The 27642-nt window shown below is 36.5% G+C and overlaps 3 protein-coding genes and 1 long non-coding RNA gene across 5 annotated transcripts in view; 3 read left to right on the forward strand and 1 right to left on the reverse strand.

The window, feature by feature from the left end:
- LOC117333075 (ras-related protein Rab-35-like) overlaps window positions 1-8728 on the forward strand; it is a 31353-nt gene extending 22625 nt beyond the window's left edge. Inside the window, exons 5-6 of the mRNA XM_033892202.1 lie at window positions 695-819; window positions 3338-8728. Coding sequence (XP_033748093.1) covers window positions 695-819; window positions 3338-3478 — 266 coding nt within the window. The 3' untranslated portion in view covers window positions 3479-8728. The remainder of the gene's footprint in view (window positions 1-694; window positions 820-3337) is intronic.
- A 1063-nt stretch (window positions 8729-9791) lies between these two features.
- On the forward strand, window positions 9792-12146 carry LOC117333076. Its single transcript, XR_004533822.1, has 2 exons — window positions 9792-10190; window positions 10224-12146. It is a non-coding gene; the product is annotated as an uncharacterized LOC117333076 (long non-coding RNA).
- Window positions 12147-12561: 415 nt separating this feature from the next.
- LOC117333229 (AH receptor-interacting protein-like) lies at window positions 12562-22064 on the reverse strand. Of its 2 annotated transcripts, none has more exons than XM_033892418.1 (6): window positions 21961-22064; window positions 19731-19910; window positions 19126-19303; window positions 17906-18092; window positions 17427-17569; window positions 12562-13697 (listed from the first exon to the last, which is right to left on the reverse strand). In XM_033892418.1, exons 1-6 carry the CDS (start codon window positions 22057-22059, stop codon window positions 13495-13497), a joined length of 990 nt encoding a protein of 329 aa, XP_033748309.1. In that variant the 5' UTR covers window positions 22060-22064; the 3' UTR covers window positions 12562-13494. The 2 variants fall into 2 exon arrangements, with proteins under 2 accessions (XP_033748309.1, XP_033748310.1); XM_033892419.1 differs by having other exon boundaries at window positions 21993-22044.
- A 793-nt stretch (window positions 22065-22857) lies between these two features.
- The window catches only part of LOC117333077 (clustered mitochondria protein homolog), a 48974-nt gene continuing 44189 nt past the window's right edge, over window positions 22858-27642 (forward strand). Inside the window, exon 1 of the mRNA XM_033892203.1 lies at window positions 22858-23028. Coding sequence (XP_033748094.1) covers window positions 22914-23028 — 115 coding nt within the window. The 5' untranslated portion in view covers window positions 22858-22913. The remainder of the gene's footprint in view (window positions 23029-27642) is intronic.

Consider the following 27642-nt stretch of genomic DNA (forward strand, 5'->3'; position numbering starts at 1 on the left):
GGGAAACCAAGCTATTACAGATGGAACAGTTGTAGATAAAAGGGAGAGAAACCAAGTTATTACAGGTGGAACAGTTGTAGATAAAAGGGAGGGAAACCAAGTTATTACAGGTGTTACAGTTGTAGATAAAAGGGAGGGAAACCAAGTTATTACAGGTGTTACAGTTGTAGATAAAAGGGAGGGAAACCAAGTTATTACAGGTGGAACAGTTGTAGATAAAAGGGAGGGAAACCAAGTTATTACAAGTGGAACAGTTGTAGATAAAATGGAGGGAAACCAAGTTATTACAGGTGGAACAGTTGTAGATAAAAGGGAGGGAAACCAAGTTATTACAGGTGGAACAGTTGTAGATAAAAGGGAGGGAAACCAAGTTATTACAGGTGTTACAGTTGTAGATAAAAGGGAGGGAAACCAAGTTATTACAGGTGTTACAGTTGTAGATAAAAGGGAGGGAAACCAAGTTATTACAGGAGGAACAGTTGTAGATAAAAGGGAGGGAAACCAAGTTATTACAAGTGGAACAGTTGTAGATAAAAGGGAGAGAAACCAAGTTATTACAAATGTCACATCCTTTGGTTATATGTTGGGTTACTGTGAGTTTATCAATCAGAATAAACCTTGTTTGTAACATTAACATGACTAGATATTTGAGCCTGACTTTATTGATATTTTGATGCTGACCCTATGATTCCAGTGGGAAACAAAGATGATGACCCTGACAGGAAGGTTGTTCTGACCCAGGATGCCCAGAGGTTCGCAGAACAGATGGGGATACAACTGTTTGAAACCAGTGCCAAGGAAAATATCAATGTAGAGGAGGTAAGCAGGGATACTATTGAAAATTTATTTATTCAAAACCTTTTGCTTAATCAAAGAATTATCCATAAAAATGAGCTTTATCACTTTTAGTATAGTTTTTAGTAGTATATTTAGCTCACCTGGTCCGAAGGACCAAGGTGAGCTTATGCCATACCGTGGCGTCCGTCGTCCGTCGTCTGTCGTCTGTCGTCCGTCCGTCCGTCCGTCAACAATTGACTTCTTCTTCATAACCACTGATCAGAATTTGACCAAATTTGGTCAGAAGTATCCCTATGGGTAGGGGACTCAAAATTGTACAAATGATGGGGCTGACCCCCCAGGGGCCTGAGGGGCGGGGCCAAAAGGGGTCAATTTGGCTACATTGATATAAACTACTTCTTCTCTGAAACCGAGCAAAGGATATTGCTCCTATTTGTCTGGAAGTATCACTATGGGGTGGGGATTCAAAATTGTACAAATGGTGGTGCTGACCCCCAGGGGCCTGAGGGGCGGGGCCAAAAGGGGTCAATTTGGCTATATTGATATAAGCGACTTCTTCTCTGAAACCGAGCAAAGGATATTGCTCCTATTTGTCTGGAAGCATCACTATGGAGTGGGGACTCAAAATTGTACAAATGGTGGTGCTGACCCCCTAGGGGCCTGAGGGGCGAGGCAAAAATGGGTCAATATAGCTATATTGATATTAACGACTTCTTCTCTGGAACCGAGCAATGGATATCACTCATATTTGCCTGGTAGCATCACTTTGGGGTGGGGATTCAAAATTGTACAAATGATGGGACTGACCCCCTAGGGGCCTGAGGGGCGGGGCCAAAATGGGTCAATATAGCTATATTGATGATACCGACTTCTTCTCTGAAACCGAGCAATGGATATCACTCATATTTGCCTGGTAGCATAACTTTGGGGTGGGGATTCAAAATTGTACAAATGATGGGGCTGACCCCCAGGGGCCGGAAGGGCGGGGCCAAATTTGGTCATTTGGGCTATATTTATAAAAACAACTTCTTCTCTGAAACCGAACAAACGATATTGCTCATATTTGCCTGGTAGCAACACTATGGGGTGGGGATTCAAAATTGTACAAATGGTGTGGCTGACCCCTGGGGGGCCTGAGGGGCGGGGCCAAGAGGGGTCAATTTGGCTAAATTGATATAAACAACTTCTTCTCTGAAACTAAGCAATGGATATCACTCATATTTGCCTGGTAGCAACCCCCTAGAGTAGGGATTCAAAATTGTACAAATGACAGGACTGACCCCCAAGGGGCCTGAGGGTCGGCATCAAAAGGGGTCAATTTGGCTGTATTGATATAAGCGACTTCTTCTCTGAAACCGAGCAAAGGATATTGCTCCTATTTGCCTGGAAGCAATCACTATGGGTGGGGATTCAAAGTTGTACAAATGGTGGTTCTGACCCCCTAGGGGCCTGAGAGGCGAGGCAAAAATGGGTCAATATAGCTATATTGATATTAACGACTTCTTCTCTGAAACTAAGCAATGGATATCACTCATATTTCCCTGGTAGCAACCCCCTAGGGTAGGGATTCAAAATTGTACAAATGACAGGGCTGACCCCAGGGGACCTAAGAGGCGGGGCCAAAAGGGGTTATTTTGGCAAAATTGATATAAACAACTTTTTCTCTGAAAATAAGCAATGGATATCTTTAATATGTGACTGGTAGCATTCACTTTGGTTAAGGATTCAAAATTGTACAGATGATGGAGCCAACCCCCTGGAGGCTGAGGGGCTGGGCCAAAAGGGGTCAATTTGGCTAAATTGATATGAACAACTTCTCTGAAACAGCTCATATTTGACTATTAGCATCCTATTGGGGTAGGGATTCAAAATTGTATAAAGGAAGGAGCTGACCCCCAGGGGGCAGAGGGCAGGGTCAAAAGGGGCCAATTGGTCTAAACAAAATCTTCTCTGAAACTAAGCAATGGATATCACTCACATTTGTGTGGTAGCATCCCTATGGGGTCGCGCCAAAAGTCAATTTCATTTCATGGATTAATGTACCTTTTGGCATTTTTAGTATTAAAATAAAACCAATGTACATGTACCCATATAAAATGCTTATGATATATATTGACATAGCAATACCAGCGACAAATATGCTTAAGCATTATTCTTGTTTCATATCTCATGAAACCAGGTGAGCGATACAGGCCCTCTGGGCCTCTTGTTTGAACAATAATGACTTTGATCAAAGGGAGGTAATAAAATATGACAGGGAGCAATGACTGGTATTCAACGGCTTGTAGAAACTATAAATACCTTGTAATAGAATATAATTTAAGACGAAAAAGGTCCCACCATACAGTCAATGTTAAGGGGACATGAGGTCATTATATTTCCTTTAATTCACAGATAAAAGTGTAATTTTACTGTATTGTATTATATTTCTCACTGATAAAAGTGCAATTTCATCATTTTGTATTATATGTTATTTCATTGTATTGCATTATATATTCACAGATGAAATACAAAAACACAATTTTCATTGTTTTTACAGATGTTTATTGGTATTACAAAACTAGTTTTAGTAACCAAGAAAGAACAAATGAAAAAAGCAGCTGATCAACCACAGGAGGATAGAAAGGGCATTGTTCTGACACGGGGAGGAGGGGGCTCGAAGAAAAAGAAATGCTGCTAGACCTAAATATTGTCTGTATGTGATATATATTATGAAAAGGAAGGAAACCATTGTTATCCAATGTCCAGGATATAGAATTACAAAAAAAATTAGTTTTACATGTCTTAAGATTCACATTGGATTCAAGAATTCTGTTGTCTGAATACCAGACTGTGTAGCACTTCAAGAAATCACTGAAATTCTTCCTTGAAAGCTGTATTCAGTTTAGATATTTCATTAAATGGTTTAAAACTTTAGCTGATTGTGAGAATGTTACTCCATGATAATTCAAGAAAAATATGTCAGGGTGATCAAAGTGCTTTAAAATATAAAACAAAATTGATGGTTATTTCTGTACTGTCATTAGTCAATGTGCTGGTTTTGTAGGTCCTGGACATGTCACGGTTTGAATGTAAGGAACGGGAGAGTGCTGGGCAAGAGAGATAACTGTTGTATACTATATTTAAAATGTTAAACAAGGGAAATTATTAAAAAAAATATTTGTAAATAAATATACAGTATACATAAAATGTATAGTTCCATATAAACATGTAAAAACTGTGAAATTAGTTGTGCAGTGTTATGATACGAGATGTTCGTGATACATGTAGAGAACTCAGTGTGGAGGTCTTACTTTTGTGTCCAGATATGCATTAAAGTCGGTGTGAATTTTTATAAGTAAGACGTATCGTAAGCTTTTATGTAGAGCTATGTGTCATATATTTATCAATGAAAAAAAACAGAATTGCTTTATGATATGTTTTGAATTAGTTTAAACAAACAAAACTGAGATAATATTTGTTACAATGCTTTAAAGAAAACAAAACTCTGTTGAAAGTGAGTGGTTTTACAAATGTTAACCAGTGCTTCAAAAAATTCAGCTGTAATCTTCTGACATTTAAATTTAGGCTTCCATCACGTTGACATCAAGAAAGTTTTTGTCAAATGAAAGTGATCTTCTATATGAAAGGTAGCATTAGAAGATATATTGTAGAAACGTTTTTATTCTAAAATGTTTTTACAAAATTAGAAATCTGAAATGAACCTTCAGTTGTGATATAAGTAAATGTAGTTCTCCTGTGTGAATGTAACATATTAGAATAATAATAGAACCTAAATATGGAAGTTGAAATCAAAAACAGGTGATTTTCTCCATAACTAGTTTAAATTGTCAACAATTTGCCCATGGCTTAAAAGTAGTTCACTTATAACTAGTTAAAGTGCAAGGAAGCTTAACTTCCTTACAATCTGTATGGTCAACGAAAAACTGTTTTAAATGTACATTGAAGATGATATTGGTATGACTCTTGTCTTCCTGAATATGTGTGTTAACCATAGATACAGTAGTGTGTTTCATATTTATTTGTTTGGCATTTTTTTGATGTATCAATTTTTGTAGGAAAAAAATTAACAGAATAGATAATGTTGTTTTTATATTCATTGTATCATTTCATTTTTATCAGATTATATTTGGAAATTATATCCTGAACAAACTGCTCCCGACATGGATAAGGTCCCAATTCACTCGGCTCATAGTTACTGTCAAAAAATGTATGTGTTACAAAGAACCTTTACATAGTCCATCTGGTTATAGATTCCAAGTTATAGTTTCTGTCATACGATTTACATGTTACAAAGAACCTTTACATAGTCCATCTGGTTATAGATCCCGCTAATCCAGCATCATTGTTTTTTATGTTGTTAATGATCTCATATTAATCTTCCATTTAATAGAATCATCAGAGATCATAGGTATACCATAATCATGACAAGACCACTTCACATGATATATTGGATCAGACCCTGCTTCAGCAGCTGAATATGCTGTAGCATAGAAATGCCTTTTTAGAGTTGTTTTTCCTTCACTGTTTTGCGTTGATGTAGATTATGTTGCGTTTATTTGCTGGATGGGTTTATACTCCCGTGAACAGCCGTGAACAGCCAGGGACGTTTTGAGGTGGGACTTATTTCAGTAGCTAGTGGCCAATGGCTACTTACTTAACAACACATAGGAGGCCTGTTACATTCTGTCAAGAACATTTGGGATAAAGTGTTGTGCCCAATGACACGACTGCAACAGTCCAAGGTCACAATCACAACAGCCCAGGATGGTTAATGATCTCAGCTTCTTGAGAAACACAAATCACCCCGAGTAAATGTAAAGATTGTTCTCTGTGATTCTCTGTGATAAATTACTGTTTCCATTAAGTACATACTTCATTAACAGCTGCTAAGAAGTAAAACTACCAATAATTGATTATTTCTCTTTTCACAGCTTACTTTATACTATAGTTTCTCATATCTCCAAAATTTATTTATAAGTGATTATTTTAAATTGTTTAATTGCTACTTAATAGAATCTGTCCACTTTTTTAAAGAGAAATACTCGCTTACTGTTGACTATAGAATGTATATAATTGTAGTTTAATTATTTAACATTGATTGGCCAGGCTATAAATAAAAGTGGCGATCATGTATGATATGTATATTTATCTTACCGGTATATAGCTCTTACATGTGTTCAGGTATCAAAATCAAACTTGAGAAAAGAAATGATTCCAGGTTCTACTCTCCAATGAAATTAACACGGAAACATGATGAAACTGAAAACAGTACATATACCTTTCATAGAGATGTAGGTACATAAGGTAATTACTAATTATTAGGTAACAGGTAAGATAAACCTTGACAACCATAATTAGGTAACAGGTAAGATAAACCTTGACAACCAAATTCTAGATGGATACAAAGTTACCTGAGCCAGCCACACCTGGTTTAAACAGTTATTATTTTTGTCAAGCATTTAAGCTAATTGTTATCAAGTAGTAATCATTTCACACAATCATCACAGTAATTTATTGACTGAATAGTTTTTAGAAAATAATGATGACATTTTTTGTCTTTTCTTATAATTCTTGTGAAAATAAAAAAAAGTTTGATAATTTTATTGATTTCTCAAATCAACAAGGTTATGTTTCTTGGTTGATAGTCGTCCCATACAGTTGATAGGGGAATTAACAGCATCAAGTACCAGGTACATATCTTTGTCTTACAAGTATTATCTAGTGATCTCTACATCTATCCATATTGAGGTCTACTTTAACAAAATGTCACTTTCTTATATTTTGTCTGGAATTAATGAGAATATTTGAATTTTTGATAAAGATATTTGTCGTTGAGACGACCAGCATATTGATAGGCTGTAAATCATATGTAGTGGAAAGCTAGGTGTAGCTGGCTGTATGCTGTGTGTTGAAAAGCTGTCAAACTTTTCATCACACAAAGCTTAAACTGCTTCGTCATGTAAATCGGAATATAAAATTTGTTTTCATTGTAAATAATTTGATAGTGTGAAGAATTGTTTTCATTGATTTTCTTTCATTTTAAATGAAACTGAATGTTAAAATATTTTTAAGATGTATATATATGTATTTTTGTATCAGACATTTTTAATCTAACTCAGTTAAGCATTCCTCCATTAATGATATACTGTATACCTGTGTCCATTTGTCCAACCAACTATATATTTATGTTTACTGTGATTTGTCTCAACACAAGTTCAATTTGATTAACAACTTCTTTGTTTTTGTGCGAGATTCTTTTTTAATTTGAAAAAAAGTTGTTTTTTTCACTTCAGTTGAATTTGTATAATAGTAGAGAAATCTTCATCTAAACTAATTCAGTTGTAGATCCCAAGAAATAAAACTAAATTTCATTTTGAATAAACATGTACGGATTGCATGGTAATGGGCGATTACTCTAATTATAGACTCCTACACGTGTGATAGTTATTGGTTTCTGGTCCATCGTATTGCGGTACAGAACAAATTATAAACCAGATAGTGACATCAAGGCCTCTCACTTTAAAATGTAACAGAAACGCACATTTAACCTCAGTATTTGGGTAGTCACCCTGTGTATGGACAAATAAACAACATTCTAGTCCAAGGTTTGTCAGATAAAACAAGCAGGGATATCATCATAAAAGATCAAAACTATTTTTTGCTTAAAACTGTTGTATTTATCTTAAATTCTGTACCTTACCTTGTGTAAATATTGAATTACGAGTGCTATATATACTGAAAGCTTGTTGAGTGTCGGTTTAGATTTCTGTAAAAAAACTAATATGTCCTTTGTTGATAAATCATATGTATATACAATGTAGAAAAAAAACCTGTCTAAAGTGACCAACCCAGTATCAACAATTTTGTTTGCGAATAACACATTTTTGATATCTATACATACACAACATGAAATACCAGGACAATTTAGTCTTTAAAATCAAGGCATCCATGTTATAGTTATTGCAAAACAATTTTTGTCTTTGAAAATCAAGATATCTTTTCCTTTTATCATTTCATCATCGGCTAGGATCTACTATGTTACCAATATACATGATCTAGTGTGTCAATAACTCTGTACTGTTTTTAATGAAATACAAGTACTAGTATAATTGTATGTGTAGAAGATAACATATCATATCCCCAATTAATAAATCATTTCATGGTGTTTTTTTCTCTTGATCACTAAAGTGGTCGATACCCTGGTTGTATGAAACACACTGGGAGATCTAGAGTGGTTCCTTCAGACAAGTGGTCACTTTCGCTAGGGGTCAATTCAAACAGTCATGTGTATGAAGGACTCGTAGTCATTGCTATAGTTGGTCATAAGTTCAGTACAAACTTGTCTTGTAGGAGTCTTGTTGACTGGTGTCCATATGTGTTAGACCAGTGGTCACTAATAGTTAAGTGGTCACTCTAGGGACTGCATGCTCCAATGCGTTGGACCAGTGGTCACTATATAGTTAGTGGTCACTCTATAGGGACTGCTCATGTGTCAACATCATACAGGTGTACATATGGGTTAGACTAGTGGTCACTAATAGTTAAGTGGTCACTCTAGGGACTGCTCGAATGCGTTAGACCAGTGGTCACTCTATAGTTAAGTGGTCACTCTAGGGACTGCTCGAATGCGTTAGACCAGTGGTCACTAATAGTTAAGTGGTCACTCTAGGGACTGCTCGAATGCGTTAGACCAGTGGTCACTCTATAGTTAAGTGGTCACTCTAGGGACTGCTGCAATGCGTTAGACCAGTGGTCACTCTATAGTTAAGTGGTCACTCTAGGGACTGCTGCGGTCAGTACTGTAGAGTATGTGTTATGTGTCTGTGTGGCTATGTAAATCGACTACAGTGTATAAGCGATAACCCTCCTAACTGTATCATTATCAGGAGATACAATGAGCAATAAATGACACATTTGGTAGAGAAAATGACTTGTGTTACTGTTATTTTTACAGCTTTTCTATTCCTACCAGTCAACCATACAGAGTTCAATATTTCACACACCTAGTAAACAAAAAGTCTATATTCCTATATTATAATTTTAACTTTAATATTGAATGATTTCCTTTTCAATAAAGAAAATCTACTAACCATTTCACTATATCAACACATTTTTAATATACCTAGACAATTAGGGGCCACGGTGGCCGAGTGGTTAAGATGTCCCGACACTTTAACCACAGCCCTCCACCTCTGGGTTGCGAGTTTGAAACCTACGTGGGGCAGTTGCCAGGTACTGACTGTAGACCGGTGGTTTTTTCTCTGTGTACTCCGGCTTTCCTTCACCTTCAAAACCTGGCACGTCCTTAAATGACCCTGGCTGTTTATAGGACGTTAAACAAAAACAAACCAAACCTAGACAATTCTTTGATGACAAAAGTGAGTATGACTGCATCTGTCCATTATAAGGGTTCTGTGGCAGTGGTAACACACTTGCCTTTCCTCTAGAAGGCCAGGGTTCATTTCCCCTATAAGACTTGAAAAGGTATGGGGTCACCTGCCCTGACCACTTTGGTTCTCTTCAGGTAGTCCGGTTTCCTCCTACAATGAGACCCCTTGCACACTTCCATTCGGGCCAACAAGCGTGACTGATATATTAAGTTGCTTTGCAATTGTTGTAAAATAAATCTTTGTAAGAAAGCATTCATCACAGGCCTATTGGGAGGATGAGGTCTTCTTCCACTTGTACAGAACAGTACTGGTCCAGATTCCACCATCCGTTTTGAACCCTGTGCAGCTTTGTCTTGGTATTACCATATGATTGTGTCCAGGTGAGTGTAAATGATATAAAGTTCTGTGAGAGTTACATGTCAATCTAATTTAAGTGTCAATACTGCTGTTGAATGTATTCCAGATGAATGAATAAATGAAATTGTACATCAAGGAATATCTGCAGTTAAAAATTTTGTCCGCAAAGTTTGCAGACATGACAACTTCAGCTTATCAACCAAACTCTGCAAGACAATAAATACCAGAAAATTGTTCTTTCATATATAATTTATTTAATCATCATAACTTAACACTACCAATAAATACTAAACAAAACATATACAACACTTTATGCCCACATATGAACTACAGAAAGAGTTTGTACAAAGACAGGTCTGGTATGACAAATTTGTACAGACAGATAGGTCTGGTATGACAAATTTGTACATACGGATAGGTCTGGTATGACAAATTTGTACAGACAGATAGGTCTGGTATGACAAATTTGTACTGACAGATAGGTCTGGTATGACAAATTTGTACAGACAGATAGGTCTGGTATGACAAATTTGTACAGACAGATAGGTCTGGTATGATAAATTTGTACATACAGATAGGTCTGGTATGACTAATGTGTACATACAGATAGGTCTGGTATGACAAATGTGTACATACAGATAGGTCTGGTATGACAAATTTGTACATGACAGATAGGTCTGGTATGACAAATTTAAAAATTATAAAATTTATAATAAATTCATACTGACAAGCAAATAGCACCTTTTCATAAATATCAATTTTGATACAGTGTATGCTGATTATACTTTAAAACTTCATCATACAGCCATTTTGTCATTCTAGAACTAGCCAATGATGCTGGGAGACAAAAGTGTTGAGAGTCAATAAGAAGCCTAATGGGCCTGCATCACTTACCAGGATATTTTGATTATCATCGGAAAACACTAGAAGCCATTTAAAGAAATGACCTCTACTTCCTCTTTTAGGCCCCTCACCTCTGGTCCCTAGGGGTCCTGCATTACCATATACATGTACTGGTATGCAAAATTTGTTACCTTGCCCCAAGAAAGCTTCTGAATAAATTCTGTCAAAATCCTTTCAGGTGTTCATGACAAGCAGCGATTAAAAAAAAACTTTTAAAAACACCATTGTTGCGTGGCATAAGCTTACTGGTCCTTTGGACCAGGTGAACTTAAAATGGCTGAAAGAATGTTGCATTTACCTCATTAATTATATATATAATGATTCATAAAAGTTGATATTCTTATATTTTTCTATAGAAAACAAGTAGCTCTGAAATTTTGAACAAAGTGTTCAAGGTAATAACAATGAAATATAACACTTGAATTCAAATATTTCGTACAGAATAAAATATTAATATGGTAATGTGAAATTGTATCAAAATTCATACAAAGTAAACAAAGTTCCTAAATGATATCCTGACACCTTTGCAGTTAATGAAGTGCATTTGTATAAATGTCATTTATTTTAAATTGCTGCTGTAGCATGAGCAGGTCTTGTTTGGATAGAACAGAACCCTTTATGTCCACAACCAAATGTCAAAGGCCTTTGACCTCTACAATGACCTTCGGACAAGAGGCTGGAAAACTGGATCTTAATTTGCAATTTTGAGATGATAAAAAGGTATGAATTTGTTTCTAATTATCTTTGTTTTCTAAACCTAAGGTATTTGTAATTTAAAATTTGATGAGAGACCTCAAGTGTTTTATATATTGAATACAAAGAATTATAAAAATATCAGAAAATATAGTTTCACCAATAAGCTGAAAAATTAAACATGCTCAAATTTCAAGTTTACAGTGAACGCTGTACCAGGTGGATACGTTGTCCCCATAAAAACACTACCAAACCTTATAGGACTAGCATACACCTACAACTATTAAAATGCATGATAATTAAGGACGGAATACAAAAAACTACCATGTTTACCATGCAATAAGCCCTTGGACCAATATATACCCTCTGTCTCAATGTCAAGGGCCAATACATACCCTCTGTCTTAGTCAGGGGGCCAATACATCACCCCTGTCTCAGTCAGGGGGCCAATACATCACCCCTGTCTCAGTCAGGGGGCCAATACATCACCCCTGTCTTAGTCAGGGGGCCAATACATCACCCCTGTCTCAGTCAGGGGGCCAATACATCACCCCTGTCTTAGTCAGGGGGCCAATACATCACCCCTGTCTCAGTCAGGGGGCCAATACATCACTCCTGTCTCAGTCAGGGGGAAAATACATAACCCCTGTCTCAGTCAGGGGGCCAATACATCACCCCTGTCTTAGTCAGGGGGCCAATACATCACCCCTGTCTCAGTCAGGGGCCAATACATCACCCCTGTCTCAGTCAGGGGGCCAATACATCACCCCTGTCTCAGTCAGGGGGCCAATACATCACCCCTGTCTCAGTCAGGGGGCCAATACATCACTCCTGTCTCAGTCAGGGGCCAATACATCACCCCTGTCTCAGTCAGGGGGCAAATACATCACCCCTGTCTCAGTCAGGGGGCCAATACATCACCCCTGTCTCAGTCAGGGGGCCAATACATCACCCCTGTCTCAGTCAGGGGGCCAATACATCACCCCTGTCTCAGTCAGGGGGCCAATACATCACTCCCTGTCTCAGTCAGGGGGCAAATACATCCCGCCTGTCTCAGTCAGGGGGCAATACATCACCCCTGTCTTAGGCAGGGGGCCAATACATCACTCCTCTGTCGTCAGTCAGTGGCCAATACATCACTCCTGTCTCAGTCAGGGGCAAATACATCACCCCTGTCTCAGTCAAGGGGCAATATACATCACCCCTGTCTGCAGTCCAGGGGGCCAAATACATCATCCCTGTCTCAGTTCAGGTGGGCCAATACATCACTCCCTGTCCTCAGTCAGGGGGCCAAGACATCATCCTGTCTCAGTCATGGGGGCCAATACATCACCCCTGCTAGTAAGGGGGCAAATACATTCACCCCTGTCTCAGTCAGGGGGCAAAATACCAGTCATCCCGTCCTGCAGTCCAGGGGGCCAATACATCACTCCTGTCTTAGTCAGGGGGCCAATACATCACTCCTGTCTTAGTCAGGGGGCCAATACATCACTCCTGTCTCAGTCAGGGGGCCAATACATCACCCCTGTCTCAGTCAGGGGCCAATACATCAGCCCTGTCAGTGTAAACAATGAACTATGAAAAAGATCTTGTTGACTTTGCACTGAACTGCAACATAATTCATGTGAGTTGGCTTATTACCAGACAAGGGCTTATTGCTTGATAAAAACATTGCAAAATAATACAAACTATAATCTCTCTGGTGTATTGTTTTTGGTCGAGCTTACAGATTAATAAAACCAGCTGATTCCATCATTCATGTTAATGTATTCTTCTGTTACTAGAATCGTACATCAGTAGATATTGTATAGCAACAAGTGATGGATTCAAAACTAAAGAAAATATGCTTAATAGCTTCCCTCCTTTCACAATCTTACACACATTTCACACAAAATACCATTAATACCAAGTACAACAGACCATTAAACATCAACCACTGTAACAATATCACTAGTACACTGTGATCATTTAGCGTATTAGGGCAAAGTGTATGGCCGCATAAAAAAATATGATAGACTTGAAAGAAAAGGTGAATGAATATGAATATATTTACATCTGAATTAAAACACTGCTTCGTGTACACCTGTAATTATAAATCTGTGTACACCTGTAATTATAAATCTGTGTACACCTGTAATCATAAATATTTGAAACACTGGACTTCAACGATTTCTACATTGAGGAACGTTATGCCTAATAGTAGTAATGTAATTCCTACAAGGGATCTTGGCTTTCTAATTGCGTACATGTATTTTACAGTACTCTTGGTAAATACAAAGATCTCTCCGGTTACATACAAAAATGTATATAATCAACTGTATATATGAAATTTTCTACTGAAACTATTCTATCAACTAAACAAGTTTTTAAGTTTTGCTTTGTCCTCCAAATCCTTTTGGTGTTCTTTTTCTGCTAATGACTTCAATTCTTTTTGTACTGCAGTTGTTAATGTCTCATCAAGCTCCATCACCCTCATGAAGTCGACCTTTGCTTCTTTAGGGTCCCATGCCCCAACATGTGCTTTTGCTCGCCGAAACAGAGCCTTAACATTATCTACAAAATATGAAGATAAAATCTTTCAGAAATATAAAAATGCTATTTATAAAATTAATCACAGGCTAATGGCAAAAAAACATAAAAAGGAAAGGAATAAACTTAAGTCTTCCATTGATCTTAATCAAGATTGTTGAAGATCATGACAACACTGTTCATTTTAATATGTCCGATGAATAATTATTATGTATGTCCATCTAATGCAAACTAGAACTGTCAGCCAATGGCTAACTAATACACCCGACTTACTACTACACCCCACTAACTAATACACCCTGATAACTCAAAAACCCCACTACCTAATACACCCGACTTACTACTACAACCCACTACCTAATACACCCTGATAACTAATACATCCCACTACCTAATACACCCTGATAACTCAAAAACCCCACTACCTAATACACCCGACTTACTACTACACCCCACTAATACACCCGACTTACTACTACACCCCACTAACTAATACACCTGACTTACTACTACACCCCACTAACTAATACACCCTGATAACTGAAAAACCTCACTACCTAATACACCCTGATAACTAACACACCCCACTAACTAATACACCCTGATAACTAATACATCCCACTAACTAATACACCCTGATAACTAACACACTCTGATAACTAATACACCCCACTGACTAATACACTCAGATAACTAATACACCCCACTGACTAATACACCATGATAACTAACACACCCCACTAACTAATACACCCTGATAACTAATACATTCCACTAACTAATACACCCTGATAACTAATACACTCTGATAACTAATACACCCCACTACCTAATACACCCTGATAACTAATACACCCCACTAACTAATACACCCTGATAACTAATACATCCCACTAACTAATACACCCTGATAACTAATACATCCCACTAACTAATACACCCCACTAACTAATACACCCCACTAACTAATACACCCTGATAACTAATACATCCCACTAACTAATACACCCTGATAACTAATACACCCCACTGACTAATACACCCTGATAACTAATACACCCCACTAACTAATACACCCTGATAACTAACACACCCCACTAACTAATACACCCTGATAACTAATACATTCCACTAACTAATACACCCTGATAACTAATACATTCCACTAACTAATACACCCTGATAACTAATACATCCCACTACCTAATACACCCTGATAACTAATACATTCCACTAACTAATACACCCTGATAACTAACACACCCCACTAACTAATACACCCTGATAACTAATACATCCCACTAACTAATACACCCTGATAACTAAAACATTCCACTAACTAATACACCCTGATAACTAATACATTCCACTAACTAATACATCCTGATAACTAATACATCCCGCTAACTAATACACCCCACTAACTAATACACCCCACTATCTAATACACCCTGATAACTAATACATCCCACTATCTAATACACCCTGATAACTAATACATCCCACTACCTAATACACCCTGATAACTAATACATCCCACTAACTAATACACCCTGATAACTAATACATCCCACTAACTAATACACCCTGATAACTAACACACCCTGATAACTAATACACACCACTAACTAATACACACCACTAACTAATACACACCACTAACTAATACACTCTGATAACTAACACATCCCACTACCTAATGCGCCCTGATAACTAATACACCCCATTAACTAATACACCCTGATAACTAACACACCCTGATAACTAATACACACCACTAACTAATACACCCTGATAAATAATACACCCCACTAACTAATACACCCTGATAACTAATACATCCCACTAACTAATACACACCACTAACTAATACACCCTGATAAATAATACACCCCACTAACTAATACACCTCGATAACTAATACATCCCACTAACTAATACACCCCACTAACTAATACACCCCACTGACTAATACACCCTGATAAACAATACACCCTGATAAATAATACACCCTGATAAATAATACATCCCACTAACTAATACACCGGAGAACGAAGACAGCCCACGAAGACGACACCCCAAGTACGAAGACACCCCCACGAAGACACCGGACGAACGAAGACACCCCACGAAGACGACACCCCAAGGACGAAGACACCCCCACGAAGACACCGGACTAACGAAGACACCCCACGAAGACGACACCCCAAGGACGAAGACACCCCCACGAAGACACCGGACTAAACGATACACCCCACTAATACTACACTCCAATTACTAATACACCCCCACTAATACACCTTACTAACTAATACACCCCAATAACTAATACACCCCACTAAATAATACTACACCCCACTAATTATACAACCCACTAACTCACACACCCAACAAGCAAATACACCCCACTAATACTACACCCTACTTACTAATACACTCCACTATCCATCATTTTTAATATACACAAGTGTGAGGAGTAACAACTTCATAGATATCTGATACATTTTTATCATATTATTAATTTCAGCTGTCAGCAACTGACAATACAGACCAAATGAATCAATGAAAATCAACTCTATCAAAATCATGGAAGTGTTCATAAACATTGAAGAAAAATAGGCAGAGTGAACATAATCATATTACACTGTTCGTTTCTCCTTTACAGACCTTATAGCATTTTACCAAATTTGAAAATCAATTTAGCGAAGCACTACATGAGGTATGTGCCTCTAACAACTGTGTACGGTGACTAGATGAACAAAATTTTCACCAAAAACAAAGTATATGCACATCTACATATGGTTCCTAATATTTCTTTATGGTTATATTGTAACTGGTTCACGATAGGAGTAGTCTGAAAATCAAAGCTACAGGAAATCCAAGTTCCAAAAAGAACAAAGACAGAATATTTCCCAACAAGATTACCGAAATAAACAAAGAGTAGTAATTTTCAATAAGTTATACAAATCATGTTAGTGATCCGAGTATCAATGCAAGCAAAATTATGCCTCGGACACAAAATTTAAACAAAGGGCAATAAATCTGTATAAAATGAATTGCAGGCCTTGAATCTAGTACACTGCACATCACCTAATTGCAACCAGTTTTATGATCATCGCTTAAATGTGATCAAAATTATGCTCTGGACACTGAACTATAACAAAGGGCAATAACTCAGTAAATAAGGGGATAAGGACCTACCGGTAGAATACTGCACATTTCATTCATGTAGCTGATGTACATACAATTTCATGATCTTTGCATAACTATGGGCAAAGTTAGGCTCCCAACGCGAAATTTTAACAAAGGACGATAAATCCGTAAACAAGGAGTTGCTAGCCTTGAATCTAGTACAATGAACATTGCCCTAGTAAAACTAATATACATGTACACACTAAGATTCATGATCCTTACTTAAAAAGGCAAAGTTATGCTCCCTTCACAAAAAAGACAGACAGAAAGAAAGATGGGAGGATGGAAAAAGTGGAATTCATGTATTCCCCCTGAAACTTTTTAGAAAGCATAAAAAAAATTAATCAAATTCTGCTCACTAAACATTAATACATATCATGAATTTCTTGAATGCTAAGTTTTTAAGAGACCAGTGCCAGTTGAAAAATATAGAAGATATCTGCATAACAAAAACTTACATCGGACAGACAATGTCATACCATAACACAAGATAAATAATAAGACTTGTTTATAATACTCATAAGAAACAGAAACTTGTGAATTATTCTATGTATAACCTACCTGGGTCACGACTGAGGACAGTGCTAGTGTGTTCGATAACAGGGTAAAAATCATTAAGGAGGAGTTTACATTGGGAAAAGTTCAATAAAAATGGAGTCTTCATATCTTCTAATACAGCCCACTCCTTATCGCCTGGCTTCTCCCTAAAATAGAAATTTTACATTATTTCTATTCACAATATAGGTTTAATATTATGTACATGTAATTCACAATTCAATAAAAAAAAAATATTTCTCATCCCTCTATATATTTTTTTTTTCTTTTCTATATAGGATACCAGTATGACAGATGGAAACCTAAAATCTGGTACAATATCAGTCTTTGAATTCTGCAAAAGTGAAATATAATATACGCTATTATGTATCTTATTTGAAGGGAGAGCTTTTTTTTTTGAAAGCCATCATTGTCATTTCTCTCCTGGCTATCCTTATTACATCATCAATAATTAGCTGTTCAGAAAATGCTGTATCTGTACTTACTTGAGCACCAGCTGTTCCAGCATTCCGAGAGCCTCCCCATACTTCTCAGCAGCTTCTCTATACTGTTTCTGTTTATAGAAGGCATTGCCTTCTTCTTTAAGGGTTGGAATAGCTTTTAACTTCTCATCCTCAGTCATCACCCAAGACTCCTTGTTGTACTCCCCTGGGTTTTCTATTTTTAGTAGTTCTATAATACAGATATTATAGAACACAAATAAATGTGGAGAGAAACATTACAGAAAATGGACAGATGTCTATTCTCAACAAAACCAGCAGTAATAACCAAATTATTGAAGAGCTTATCAGAACTGTTGAGACCAGAGACCTTGCAAAGTCCTTCAATTTCACCAATAGGTATACTGATGTTGTGTTATTGTTTAATAACAAAACCTTTCTTGTTGATGGATACTCCCTGTAGAACTTGAAATCAAGGACACCAGACTCTTCAACATCAGTTGCTTACCTCGATCTTTACTTACAATATGACCAGCATGTACAGCTTACAACTATAAGATGATAATTTCATTTTTCCAATTGTTAATTTTCCATTTCTGGATAGTAACATACCTTTCCCAGTTGATTTGATATTCAAAGACTCGTTCCCATTATCATTATTTTTGTGACAGATGTCAACTACTGATAGGAAAATTAACAACACCAGGTCTTGAGAGACGCAGGTTGATAGTTTTAGTGGTTCTGTTGTCACCAACTTACCTCTAAATTGATAATTCCATTTAACCCAGATTTTACCTAGATTTGTATACAATACAATTCAATTTCTTTGGTTTTTTTCCCCTCATTATTCAACAAAAATATCACTATGACAACAATGGTAAGGACACTGCATGATTGAAACATAACATCTTGAGGATATTTGGTTGAAACTTATCCTGCACACTTCAGAATCAGCTGTTAGATAGATTCCACTGTGTTATGGCATAAGAGAGAATGAATATCTATAATTTCTTTGGATAAATAGATGTACCTGTAGCATATATTGTGACCAATATGTATGTGTTCTGGGGTCTGCATGAAAGAATTTGTGTTCCTGGTGCACTGGTTCTGTAATAATTGTGACACCCATAATATGATATCATTCAGTCAAACTTGTCAAATATTGTTTTCAGTCAAACTTGTGCATTATAAAATATACTCAAATTCTGTCACACATCTGAACCATTGTTTCAGCCAAAAATAATATCCTTAATCTAACATTTTACCTAGGGTAAATATAAGAGGCTGTGGCTTCTTCATGAGTTCATTGAGGTCTGGGTACCCTACTCCTTCCTCAGACATAGCCATCATACCACAACAGTGTTTTGTGGACTGCGTGTGAGCACCATTCTTCTCAAAGATATCCCGTAAACTCTTAGCCACTAAAGGGTAAGAGGCAGCATGCTGTAATTAAAAATTATTTCTTTCACATATCTTTTTTATTAGAAGTATGTGATCTATAAATTTTGCTCTGGACTCTATAATGGTCAACGTGCACAACGATGGTACATTTCTGGGTAGAAAGAAGTAATTTACAACTTTTTACAACTTCAATGAATAAAGACAAAAGTGACCTTATAAAGGATCTATATGAGATTCATCATGTCTTGATCTGCACTCCCATTCCTTAAAACTTCACTCTGCTTAGTCAAAAAAGATATGATTTCAGTCAAAATGTAATAGTTTGAATTATTTATCATTAGAGTGATAATTATAACACAAATCCCACGTTGGATGTTTAAGACAGCATGCTCCTTTACTTCACTTATAAATACCGCTAAGGCTTTGCCAAATAGAAACTTGGGTTTCTTAAAAATTAACAGCTACTTACTGCAGTGGACACTGTGAATTCAGCCACCTCCTTCTCTCTCATAGTGACTAGACAAGTTTCCCAAACTTCAAGTTTGAATTTTTTTCCAACAATCAGCTCCATAGGCTTGTCATGCTTTCTACTGTCATCCAAAAGTGTCTTCTCCTCATCGCACTTGGTTGTGCGGTAGTGGAAGAATAACTGATGAGAAAAGTAGAGTATCACAATGTACAGTGTATATATAGTATTTGATTGTTTTCCTAGTCCTCTTTTCTTTAAAAAATAAATTAAGAAATAAATAAATAACACAATAAAAGCACACAAAATATAATGTTTGTTTAACAGTACTGAAGCTCTTAGTTACGTGTTAGTGTCATTTCAGCTAAATTAATAGAGAAATGCTCTGAATTGAATTCTATTATGATCCTGGTATATTTAATTAATATAAATTAAATATAGTCCTGTGGATTTTACCTGCTTGTCAACATGGCCCAGGTTATAGTTCCTGTCATCACATATCTGGCACACATTAATAAAACTGATTGTCAAATTACCAGCTTTACATGAACTTTCACACCACAAAACATATTATACAATATATTTTGTTACAATTATACATTTCTGTTACATCATATATTTTTAAGGAGTGCAGTTTCCTCAGGCTGGTCTCTTAAGATAGGGTACCTCATAGCATCTACCCAGAACAAAATGCCTTAATGCCTAAGGATACAACCGTTACATTTAACAACACATGGTGGTCTGGATCTGACTTCAATGAGACTGCCTTGGGTAGGCATTGAACAGTTAGTCGAAATCGTTATCTTGGAGATTAAATTTTTAATTTTCTGGGTTTGGTTTGTTTTTGTTTAACATCCTATTAACAGCCAGGGTCATTTAAGGACGTGCCAGGTTTTGTACGTGGAGGAAAGCCGGAGTACCCGGAGAAAAACCACCAGCCTACGGTCAGCACCTGGCAACTGCCCCACGGAGGTTTCGAACTCACAACCCAGAGGTAGACCGGAGGGCTAGTGTCAAAGTGTTGGGACACCTTAACCACTCGGCCACCACGGCCCCATGGGTCCACTATACTCCCTATTTAGGATGTGATTGTGGGTGTGTGGGAGTATGGGCCTACTACTCCCTATTTAGGATGTGATTGTGGGTGTGTGGGAGTATGGGCCCACTACTCCCTATTTAGGACGTGATTGTGGGTGTGTGGGAGTCTGGGCCCACTACTCCTTATTTAGGATGTGATTGTGGGTGTGTGGGAGTATGGGCCCACTACTCCCTATTTAGGATGTGATTGTGGGTGTGTGGGAGTTTGGGCCCACTACTCCCTATTTAGGATGTGATTGTTGGTGTGTGGGAGTATGGGCCCACTACTCCCTATTTAGGATATGATTGTGGGTGTGTGGGAGTCTGGCCCACTACTCCCTATATAGGATGTGATTGTGGGTGTGTGGTAGTCTAGGCCCACTACTCCCTATATAGGATGTGATTGTGGGTGGGTGGGAGTCTGGGCCCACTACTCCCTATTTAGGATGTGATTGTGGGTGTGTGGGAGTATGGGCCCACTACTCCCTATTTAGGATGTGATTGTGAGTTTATGGGAGTTTGGGCCCCCTCCTCTCTATTTAGGACGTGATAGTGGGTGTATGGGAGTTTGGGCCCCCTAATCCCTATTTAGGATGTGATTGTGCGTGTGGGGAGTTTTCTGGGAAAAAAGAGAGACTTTCACCTGACGTTGGGTATATCTTTAAGCTTTATTTTAGACAAATAACATGAATGCTAATTATTGATAAAAGAAAAAAATACCCTTTGTATTTGGTTAAAGAAGATTTGATTTCTGTATTTTTGTCATCCTGTTAGTTGATAACTTCAAATGAATTAAGAAACTCTATCAGTTACATTTTGATTTTATTTATTTATTTTATGCAAAAATTTATATTCAGAACAACTGTATTGTATAATTAATCAACTAATAATTATAAACGTATAATAAAGTATCTTAAGCATAATTTTGGGTCAACAATTGTGTTAAATCCCTCCCTGGTAAGAAATTACCAAGCATAGATTGACTATGCAATAAATATACGGTATGGAATAGTAGCAAATATCCCAATAAATCTAGTCTCGTGGTCTAAATTATTTTGCTGAACTGACAAGCAGATGACAGTAACTGTTGCAGATTTCCTCATTGTGGTTTGACCTAACACATTCAACAGCGTACAGGAAATAAAATATGTAATACTTTTGTATTATCACTGAATAGCGGTACGTCACCAGTGCCTCCATAGAGAATGCGCTTGATAATGCCTTTAGACTGCAGATCAGCAAGAACGTCAGCCATGGTCGTTGTTGTTTATTTACCAAAATTATTTGGAGTAATCTCCCTTACAAGACGTTTCATTTCTTAAAGATGCACCTACGTACTATTCGTCAATATACTATTTTACTGACTTAATCGTCGTAGTATACTATAACAACAATGTAAGCTGAGTAGGATTAATTTATGGCCCTTAGAGAATCAAAACGGTAAAAATTGAGCCACTTATTATTTGAAACTGTTCAAAATAATTTGGTGTGATGTCTCTACCCAAAAACCTTAAAAACCTAAATATAAAGTTCTATCAGGCTTATTAGTTATACAATTAGGTCTCTGCTCTACTGTAAAAAATGTGAATTTACATTGAAGCTTCATGCCAGGTATTCCATACTTGTATGAATACATTAATGAGATAAAAGTCATGAACGGTATTAGTACTGTATTGTAGCCATCTTTTTCTTTCATTATGATTGTTTTCTTTTACTCTCGAAACGTTCAGTAAGCTTTTCACCAATCAAATTTCTCTGAAAGTGAGCGATACACTTATTTTGATTTAATATCACGCAAAAATCATGACCTTCGCTTTCAAAGGAACAAGTATCCTTAATATATAATTACTCTCTAACGAATTAGGATTTTATTTAAAATACCTGTGTTTGGTAAATAAACAGCAATATACAAATATTTAAAGCTGATTATGCATTATTTTTGCATTTTCATTGAACTCAGTGCTTAATAAGCTTATGTTTTATACTAATAGAGAGATTGAACGGATGACGAAACGAGTGGTTATATTTCATTGCGAAGGTCAACGTTCGAGATTATATGGAGAAATTTAGCAGACCGATCACACACGTGTTCTGACACCTACATCGACAATGGCTGGTATTTCTGGAACTGAAGATACCGATAAAAAGGATGACACTGCACAGAAATGTACAAGGGATAAATTGGAACGTCCAGCAAATGACACACATGATATGAACGAAGCAGGTAAGAAAATATTTTTTCTCGGGCAAAACCTCGTGGTTTGACTGTAAGTAGTACGTCGTGAGGGAACTAAATGTTGACATTTAGTGACATTTCCAATGACACCAGGAAATATCATGAAAGAAACGTTATACATAATAAAGTGCATTGTTATTTTTGTTTACTATATAAATGTATGCATAAATGTTTTGTTCAAAATATTGTAAACGCACAATTGTTTATTGCAACGAGTTCAGCGACGAAAAGTTACGAAACACCGTTTATGCATCTTACATAAACCATGTATGCCGGCTATTATTACTTTTAACTGGAAAATGCATATTAGAATACTCTCGTGGTCTTGCAAAAACACAGTTAACATTTCAGTATTGCACACATTTTGTTTTTACTCTCGGTAAACGTTTCAAGGTCGAAAGGGTCGTATCTGGACCCCCGTCGTGAGCCTTGTGTTAGAAACAGCTGATTAGGGACCAACACATGGTTCCGGTTTAATATTTCTGTGCTCTACTTTGACAGAGAGTAGACATAAATTGCGGACTTCAGCTCTCAGTAGAAATGTTTTGTTCATTTCGGGCGTACTAATGCAAATTAAGACGGGTGTATACAAAGAGGCCAGAAAGGGGGTAATCGTACCCATGTCATGTGTAAGCTTAATGATGTTGTGTGTACGTTTATGACAGCTTTAATTATTGCTGTTAGTTGAAATTCGTTCATACTTGACGTTAATAGAGTTACCTGAATGTACTTGTCTGGATTAGATATACTGTTTGCAAAGTTACTAACTAGACAACATCATTACTACTGGTTTAGGTTATCTTCTTCTTTAATTATGGAACCTCCGTCAAAAATGACGATTACGGTCACAGGAAGGATCGTTGTATGCTTTTAAAAGAAGTAAAAAAGTGCGGGGATTTGGGTACAGTGAGAGGTTTTTTTTTTTTAAAATTAGTGGAAACTATAAGATAAAAACATTATGAGGGTGTGTTTACGGTGTGTGTTTGAGATCATCAAGGGCTGCATTGTGTATATGTGCCTTGAAGGTCTCTAGTGTAGTGCATTGTACTGCTGCCACCGGGAGGAGGTTCCATTGTGTTATTGTGTGTGGGGAAAAAGGAGTATTTGTATGTGTCATTGGTGGCAGATAGGTGTCTGAAGGTGTAGGGGTGTGTTTGCCTTGTCCTAGGGTCTGCTGGGTGCATGATGCCGTGTGGGTCTATTGCGACATGATGGTGAATGATTTTGTATAATAGTATGAGTCTGGTCTTGAGTCTACATGTTTGAAGTGTGGGGCCAGTTGAGTTTGTTCATCATGTCTTGTACTGAACTTGTGTTATGATGATTTAACCAGAATTTTAAAGTGAAAGTGCAAATGTGGTAATTGAAAAAAATAATATGGCTCATGGTCATATGTATGGATTGTGTAAATCAATGGGACCCTGTCCTAAACTTTGGAAAATTGGTTCGACATTAAGAAAATAAAACACCAATGTTACAAGTGCTTTGAGGGGTTTTAGTCACTATTGGGAAGAATGATAATTTAATAAATATTTATTCATAAAATGACACATTCTAATTGTGATAGAGCATTGGAATTCCTTATTGTTTTCTGTTTTCTCTGCCTACATAAATGGGTGTGCAAACTGACCCCATTCCCAATGCAATTTATGTATACCCTTATTTTTTTCCAATAAGAAATAAAAATTCCCAATTGTTTAATCCATAGATTAACCCACCAGCCCCTACCCCCAAAATCAAATATATATAATGGTAATTATTACACAAAATAGATAAGAAAAAATGGAATTGATGGTCAAAATTGCACGTATACAGCTAGAATTTACACTGCATTATAAAACTGGTAAGCATGACACTCATAAAACAATGTAAAATTTTCCCATTTTGGCCAATTTACCAAAAATATCCAAGAAAAACACTGATCAATACTCTTTTTTCATCTAATCTTTATTATAAACATGAATTTCAAAAGACAGAAATGCAAGGAAAGTTTTCAATTGTTAAAAAAAAAAAAAAATGGAAAATAAGTTGGTCATTGGAAAATAAGTTGGTCATTGTGCTTGTGCTTTTCCCTACATATGATTTTATATTCACATTCACATTCAATTTTTGCTTCTTACTTCATAAATGGTAGAAATTTTACTATTGTTAAAAGTAATGGCATGCCTTCATAAATTATTGGTTGTTAATCTGGTTCTGTACTCCTTTGAGTACAAACTTTACAACTTGAGAGTACTTTTTTCCAGTTTAGTATTGTAAGATGTAGCCAATATCTTAACAGTGCTATGTACATAGACTTTCAAAATAATGTGAGGTGAACATTTATTTGTTCATAAAAAATGTCATTCTGTAATGACTAGCTAGAATAAAATAGAGTCCTATATACCGTATTCGACCTAATAAGGGCGCAGGGCGCGGGTCATTGACAGTGGGGGCGCCCTTATTAAGATCAGTTATTCTGAAGTTTTATGAAACAGACTATACCTTATAGCAGAATACCCAAGGTTGTGGAAACGGTAAAATATTCAGTCATTAAATTATTCCAGATGAAGATATCTATTCATTATCATATATTAAGCTTAAACATATCACTTGAATATTCCTGTAAACTTGTAAACCATGCCAGCTGATCTTTAGACCAGAGAATGTGTGTTAATCCATCATTTATGTTCAAATGGAACTCTTTTGTGTTCTATTTATAGACACAGGTGATTTACAATGTCTTTTACTAGCTTTCTGTTCTGAACAAAAGTTATTTATCAACAAGAATGAAGTCTTTTACTTTATCTACAAATAAAGATGGTAAGATATTATTTGTATGCGTGTTTAGTCTCGGGTGCTCTTTGCACTGACATGTCATCTGTAGGAAGACAAAATGTGGCGAAAACTTGTGTTCCAGTTACTTAATTTGCTGAAGACAATTGAACACAGAAAGTAGCAAAACATTTCACATGAATTATTTTTTTTGAACACCATTTTGACACTCAGCCAAAGATTTATTTCCTTGAAAAAAGGTAGGGGCTCCCTTATTAGGTCAAATACGGTATATATATTAATCTTTGAAATGACACAGTTTGGAAAAAAATGCTTTAAGATGACAGTCGGTGATGTTGCCACTGACAAATGTGAAAGTGAAGTGTACATGGAAATTCTCATTGGTGACAGTAGTACAGGTGTCCATACAAAAATCTAGTTTGCCTGTAAAGATTGATTTAATATTCTTGACCTAACTGCACACCCGATCTGTTGTCTTCATCAGTTGCCGTACTGTGATCCAAACAGAATTATGGGTACAACTACACCATGATAACATTAAATCTAACACAATACAAATTAATATAATACAACTTAATCCACAAAATTTATCATGGAAATATCAGATGGTAAAAAAAAACTGGTTTTGACTGATCATGAAAATGGTTATTCCAATATTCAGACAATAGTGTCAAGTTGGCTTTAAAACCCAGCTGTATGGCGTCATTTATTATTGACCTTTGACTTTGTTTATTTTAGTATTTCAGAGGTCTCCTCTCTCTCATTTTTTGGCAAACCTCTTTGAAACTTGAGTCTTTGAATAAAAAATTTATGTACTAATATTTGTGCCATCCTTAGTAGCATTTTGGGCAAAATACTCCCAACATGCAAAGATTTTCTCAAAGTAGGGGAAAAGAAATGTTTAAAAAAATTGACATGGCAACAAAAAAAATTTATGCTGCAATACTTTTGTATCTTGGTTTTGAGATTTATTAACTTTTCATAGATTGAAGTACAACTTTGCAGTATTCAGAATCCCATGCCAGGTCTAGTACTACAGTAAGCCTTATTTTCCAAATCCTAGATTAACAAATACACAAGGTAGTAGATTCCATCATTTTAATTTACTTGCATTAAATCCTTTACTTATATTGGAAAGGGGGGGTAAATACCCAGACAAAATCGTTTCTTTGTTTAAAACTCTGTTGTAGGTTGTACAAGATGTTCTAATGACAATTTCAATGTGCAGTGTTCCGTTTAAACTGCCTCGGTCAAATCTTGGCGCTCTGCATTCTTATTGGCTATTTGTTATTGTTTCTTATGACACACAATTGGGATTAGATCTTGTCACAGCAAGGATCACTGAAGATCAGCTAGTGTTCTAACAGATTAGTTCTCGATGACTAGTTCAAAGATAATGTTACAGAAATGGTTGCCATAGATTGTAAGAGTAACATTGACAATGAGGAAATAACAGAAGTTAGCTGAAGCTGCCACTGTGTCGACTTGTTATCTGTGTTGGCTATCACCTGTGTGATCTATGGGCTCAGTGAAGTAGATCAGGTCCCCCCTAATTGGCCACCAGGCTGTGTATATAACAACGCTGGTACTGTTACTTTGTTACTTTGTTTTACAGGTGTTTGTAAATCTGTTTTACTATAACTTTGTCATTTTTCTGAAGAATCATAATTATACATGTATTTTAATGACTTATTCTGTCTTAACCAAATGGTAGCAATAACAGTACACTTTGTCAGCCACTCCACAAAACCTTTAAGAAATACTGTGCTTTTAACTGGTAATGTTAAATCCCCTGTTCAACAATGTCAATTCAGAGATAAATATCAA

Source organism: Pecten maximus, chromosome 8, assembly GCF_902652985.1.
Source record: "Pecten maximus chromosome 8, xPecMax1.1, whole genome shotgun sequence".
Taxonomy (NCBI): Eukaryota; Metazoa; Mollusca; class Bivalvia; order Pectinida; family Pectinidae; genus Pecten; species Pecten maximus.

Coding starts and splice junctions, on each gene's coding strand:
- LOC117333229 (XM_033892418.1), bottom strand. CDS start 22,059: ATGGCTGACGTTCTTGCTGATCTGCAGTCTAAAGGCATTATCAAGCGC. Junction 19,911..21,960: donor TATTCAGTGATAATACAAAA/GTATTACATATT, acceptor TTTTCTCATCAG/TTATTCTTCCACTACCGCAC. Junction 18,093..19,125: donor GCCTCTTATATTTACCCTAG/GTAAAATGTTAG, acceptor TCTGTATTATAG/AACTACTAAAAATAGAAAAC.